General features: G+C 37.2%; 1 protein-coding gene across 1 annotated transcript in view; it reads left to right on the forward strand.

Annotated features, from left to right (window-relative positions):
* BMPR1B (bone morphogenetic protein receptor type 1B) overlaps window positions 1-5,662 on the forward strand; it is a 376,117-nt gene extending 370,455 nt beyond the window's left edge. Inside the window, exons 11-14 of the mRNA XM_067557217.1 lie at window positions 69-366; window positions 2,607-2,782; window positions 4,396-4,526; window positions 4,848-5,662. Coding sequence (XP_067413318.1) covers window positions 69-366; window positions 2,607-2,782; window positions 4,396-4,526; window positions 4,848-4,973 — 731 coding nt within the window. The 3' untranslated portion in view covers window positions 4,974-5,662. The remainder of the gene's footprint in view (window positions 1-68; window positions 367-2,606; window positions 2,783-4,395; window positions 4,527-4,847) is intronic.
* Window positions 5,663-6,000: the final 338 nt, after the last annotated feature.

A 6,000-nucleotide genomic window follows, 5' to 3' on the forward strand; every position in this document is an offset into this window, starting at 1 on the left:
ATGTGTGGTGTTCGGAAGTCCTGAAAAACATTAATCTGAAAATATTTTCTCCCCTCTCTCCTCCACAGGGTTCATTGCTGCAGATATTAAAGGTACAGGATCTTGGACCCAACTATATCTTATCACAGACTACCATGAGAATGGTTCCCTGTATGATTATCTGAAATCCACTACCTTAGATACAAAAGCCATGCTAAAACTGGCCTATTCCTCCGTTAGTGGCTTGTGCCACTTGCACACTGAGATCTTCAGTACTCAAGGCAAACCGGCCATTGCCCACCGTGATCTGAAAAGTAAGAACATTCTAGTGAAAAAGAATGGCACCTGCTGTATAGCAGACCTGGGCTTGGCAGTTAAATTTATTAGGTGAGTACAATTAGGTGCATTTCTTTGTGTGGGAATTCTTTCCCGACCCCAGACTTCTTAATGTCAGCAGAAAAATTGGTGTTTTTTAATTGAAAGAGATGAATCAGAGAGATACCATGGTTCTTTTTGTATCATTCTTTGTTTTTTCTCCCTTGTTTGTTTGTCATTCTCTATATGACACACGCTTATACTATACTAGACGCAGGTTTATTATATATTGCATGTTTATAAATAGCTGTTTTGTATCTAAATGGTTAATCTAATTGTATTTGCACACAAATTCAGTTTTCAGTAAAGTTGTACTTAATAGAAAACTGATCAGTATTATTGCATGCTAAAATGAGAGAGCAGAGACAAGGTTGGGGGGTTAAAGCTGTGATCCAAAATCTGAATAATTGACTGACAGCACATACAGAATAATTGAAATAATCTGCACATGTAACTAATTGGGATTTATTGAAAAGTATGCTGGTTGTGCTGTTTTTTGTTTCGTTTCCAAGAAATCAAATTGTTGCAGTGTAGATTTTTAAATTCAATTTTTGAAAATGGAAGTGTGTTTAAACAACGTATAGATAGCCAAAACATGTAGGAATTGGTCCCACAGGATTGGTTAGGGAGTCATTGCCATATGACAGCTGTTTGGTTGGTTTAGAAAGAGTTTGTGTTCATGTTAGCAGGTCAGTGATTTTTTTTTCCCAGCACAGAAATGGGGGTATGAATTGCAGGTTGCAATTTAAGAGATCATTTGACAAATGTGGCTTCCCTTAGGTGTTAAAAGATTCTGTACCGGCTTTTAAATTGAAATTATTTAGAGTCCAGACAAAGGCAGCCTTCTGTTCTCCTCAATTAGTTGATTCGTCTGCACCAGTATCTTTGGTTAGACTCTTCCTAAAGAAAAAAGGAATAATGCTGCTAAGTGCCTAGGAAACAGTAACTTGGAATATCAGTGTAATGGCTTACCAGTGTGTAAATTTCAAGGAAGGCAATTTGTCCTTTGCCAGTATGTGTCACCTAGCCTAAATGCAGTAACATGCCCAAAGGGTATAACGCAAGAAGAATTAGAGCCAACCATTAAAACAAGACACAGTAATACCATTCTTCTATCGTGTACCAATCAAAATTTATATCATATACTTAACTCTTTCTACTGCTGAGTCTTTACTTGTGCAACACTCACAAGAAATGTGTTCAGGAATGTTCTCCGTTGGGAAAAGCAATGACATCTGCCTGTTTTGCTCAGTTTCTTTATAATTCTTAGAAATTTCATGAAACTATACAGGTCCTGGATTTATGTCATATTTTCTTCAGGAAGTCAACCAGTATCCCAACATGCATTAATGATCATGTAGGTGACCAATTACACATATCATGAAGGATCTGCTTGTTTGTTATTTTCACAGTCGTGGGTGCAATTGAATTGGGGAAAAATGCATTAAAAGTCTTATGGTTATGCTATCAGATTTTATCATTCTTAGCAGATATAAACCAAGTAGGTGTTAAAGGGTGATGGGGAGGCAACCGACTTTTTTAAATAATCCACAAATTATGCCATATCTAGAACTGAAAACCACTGAAGTTGATATGGCTGCATGTGGGTGAATAAGAGAAAATCCAGTGGTGTATGTTAAAGGTGTCTATGTTTTTCTATTATTTATGCATTAAATCTCCACTCTTCACTGTGTGTGTATGACATGGGACACATTTGGCTAGACTTTTTGTGCATTATATCTAGGTGTTTTACATCCTAGGTGAGATCAGGAATAATGCACAAGAAATGGTTAGTCTGTTCTTCCTCACAGGTCTGGCTTGGCAGAGAGTTAAATAATTGCCCCAGCTTTTTAGTCTCCTCCGATAATTGTTATGACTAAAGCATTGGGTATGCTAAGAAAACAACATTTAATGAAAATTTGATTGTTGCCCCAGCATTAAGAGTTTAGTCTAATGATAATGAAATCTCACAAATGTTACCAGCATCCCTTTGAGTTTTATCTCTGTTGTGGTTCTGCATTTGAATGCTTAGTACACCCTCAGGCAAGTAAGCCTTTTCAGAAGGGTTGCTTTTCACACTAAGCTGCTTTCCCTATAAGAATTATTCCTTTAAGATTATGCGTTATTCTTGACCTTGTTCAAGAACGATTTTTGTTTGAATTTGCTTTTTTTTCTACATCCAGTTGGGTTTTAAGAGGGATTTCTTCAAGCAACTTTTTTGTATGTTTGATTCTTCTTTTTTTTTCTTTTAGTGATACAAATGAGGTGGACATACCACCAAACACCCGCGTAGGAACAAAACGCTATATGCCTCCTGAGGTGCTGGATGAAAGCTTGAATAGGAATCACTTCCAGTCATATATCATGGCCGATATGTACAGTTTTGGACTTATCCTTTGGGAGGTTGCAAGGAGATGCGTGTCAGGAGGTAAATGGCAAACATATTGTCGGTACCTAGGACATGACTTTTCGTTGTTGCAGCAAAGTCCCTTTATAACCTGGAGCTTCAGTTCCATCCTTTCTTTCTGGGTAACAGTTTTTGTTGCAATAATAAACTAGCCTGGGTAAACACATTGGCAGTTCTAAGCCTATTAATGTCTGCTTCCTTGCAGTGAGGGTTTTTTCAGCTTCAATCAGTCCTAGTTTCACAGCAAAGATGTACACTATATTTCAATACCCTATTTAAAGATGCAATGATTCATCATTGTAGTGGGGCAAGGAGCTAATTGATGGGCTCTTTCAGAGTGGGAAACGTTTCTCCTGGAGCAGGAACACTCTGCTGTTTGAGCAGAAAGAGAAGGGGGAGATTTTGCTTGTTTTATGGTTAAATTATTTAAACAGACAATTATGATGAAGTTGATTGTTGTTTGAAAAAAAAACAAGTTGCTTACTAGGCAGGCAGAATTACAGTCGAGCCATTGAGGCTCCTGGTAGGCCCATGAAGCCACCCATGTGGATCGGGTACTAAGACCACTCATGCTCAGAGTGTGAGATCTGAATCCTAAATGGTGTTGTTATAGGCTACAAACTTAGAAAAAACACACAAAGGAAAGTATATTGTAATCCTACTGTTGAAAGCAGTTATAATAATATAAACTACTATTATTTATATAAAAGAAGTGGCACCTTGAAAAGGGCATACAGAATTAATTGTTTGTGAAGTACTTTCTTGATAAATACAAAGCGATCATCATGAAAGCATCAATGTTAGCCAGCTACTACTGCAGTGGAATGTGTAAGACACCACATATATTGCCCCAGTGGTGAGAAATAATTGCTTCTGCTGATACTAAAATTATTATTAGTATTTAGCAGTTAGAGTGATCACCATTAAAAAGTCATAATTTACCAACAATTAGAACACCGAACATCTGAGATACTGCTGGGTTTTTTTAAAATTATTTTTAGATTAGAGAAATTAGATGTATAAATTGTTGATAGTTATTACATTCACTTTTATTTAACTCATTAATTTTCTTGTGGTGTGTGTGTGTTATTTTAAAAGGCTTTGTTTACTTTTATCTTCCGAATCTCATATAGCCCAGCCACAGAAATATGCTTATCAGAGCTGAATGTATTAACAAGGGGAATTAAATAGCATTTTAGGATTGTATAATTTAGGGAGATGGGAAGGTTAGCCAAGAACCAGTAAATTATAGTAAGCCTTCCTGAAGTTACTTGTTGTGTGTTAGGAAGTCAGGGGCATGTTAGTAACGATCTATAACTGTGATTCCTGGCAGATTCATGCAGGGGTGCTGGAACAATTTGTATAGCCGTTGAATCGTGGGACAGAGAGAGAGAGAGAATTGATGAAAATAGAGAGAAAGGTTACCAAAATGTATCTTTAGAGAACAGCTTTGAATATTTGATGACTGCCTCCTACAGGTTTCTTCCATACATGAGGCAGTTGCCAGCCAGCATAGGTTGGCACTGAGGATTCAGTTTCTCTTACTGCACAACCTGTTTGTTTGCTGAGACTTTTACCTTATAGTGTACTTCATATCCTGCAATGATAATGCATCTAGAAAATGTTTCTTTCAGGAATAGTTGAAGAATACCAGCTTCCATACCATGATCTTGTGCCCACTGACCCCTCATATGAGGACATGCGGGAGATTGTGTGCATCAAGAGGCTCCGTCCCTCATTTCCCAATAGATGGAGTAGTGATGAGGTAAGCGGTCCTTTAAAATAAAGCAAACAGACAGGTGAGATTCTCAAGCATAGCTTTTGAGTATGGAAGCTGTTTTGAAGAGAGGATCTGAACTCCTTGCCGTTTGAGAATTTATAATGAAGCAAAATTGTATTAGAAGTTACAAACACAAAGTCCATTTCAGAAAAGATTCCCTGTTGTGATTTTTATGCTCTGAGACTTCCTTGGGTGGCACAGTGGCAGACAGGAGCTGTCTACCATATACTATGTTCAGGATAGGCACCATCTTGCATTCCTGATGTTTCTGCTATGATCCTGTTTTATAATATTTTCTCTCCACAGTGTCTAAGACAAATGGGAAAACTCATGACAGAATGTTGGGCTCATAATCCTGCTTCTCGGCTCACAGCCCTGCGAGTAAAGAAAACACTTGCCAAAATGTCAGAGTCACAGGACATTAAACTCTGAAGTGACAAAAAAGCCTGACTTTCCCTTGTGATCAGAGGACTTTAATACACACACACCATAGGGAAATACCATTTCAGTAACTGGTTCAAGATTATGCATGTTGCTTTCTGTGAAAGCCCATTATTGTTTTATTTTTTGATTGTTAAAAAAGGATACTGTTTTAAATTTTATGAAAATGAAACTTGTGGTTAGAAGTACAGACCTGTATTGTTACATCAAAAAAAAAAAAAAAAAAACTGTACTGAAGATGAAAGCAAAGTGACTTTTTTAATTTATAAAGTTACGCACCCCCAAACCTTGTGTTTTTTGAGGAAAGGGTGTGACATTAAAAAGGAAAATGAGTGCAAGTGCCCCAGGGGGATTCCCATTTTGGACACAGAACTGATTGACCTGTGGCATTCAGCTTCAGAAGGTTAAGAGTAGATGTTTAGGGTTTGATATAATGTTAACTAAGAGTAAAAATATTAAAGTACTAAATGAGACAGCCATAATGTTTATTTATGAAAATGCAACCTCTTGAATTAGCTTGAAACCAGGAAAGGGTGACAATGTAAAGAGCTGAGAGTAATATTTGTGTTCTTTTCTGGGAACCAGTGCCTTATGGAAAGCTGTAAATATAAGAATGAGGGAACAAACAGTTATGTTCAGATTGTATATGGTTGTTTTACATTCCCAATTAAAATAGTTTGTCTCCCTTTAAAGATATTTTTCTTTTATTTCTTAACACTGTAGGGTCACATATATATAACTTAGCACAACATCAGCTGGGGTAGTAACTCCTCACCATAGTGTCAAGAATACGTCCAAACATCTGCAAGAAATAAAACAACACAAGGTGTCTGTTAGGGAGAGTGACATGGCTTGTTTTCTTACCAGGCCAAAGGAAACAACTAAATAAATACATTTTAGTGAGACAAGAAAGTATTAATGTAAATCCCAACCCCCTCCCTCATTCCTCAGCTGGGGAACAATTAAGTAATACTTCATTAACAGAACTGACAGGTAGCTGAACACACGGGTCTGTCTT

This window comes from Emydura macquarii, unplaced genomic scaffold (genome assembly GCF_026122565.2).
Source record: "Emydura macquarii macquarii isolate MOO-44397 ecotype Brisbane River unplaced genomic scaffold, CSIRO-AGI_Emac_v2 contig_1790, whole genome shotgun sequence".
In the NCBI taxonomy this organism is placed as follows: Eukaryota; Metazoa; Chordata; order Testudines; family Chelidae; genus Emydura; species Emydura macquarii.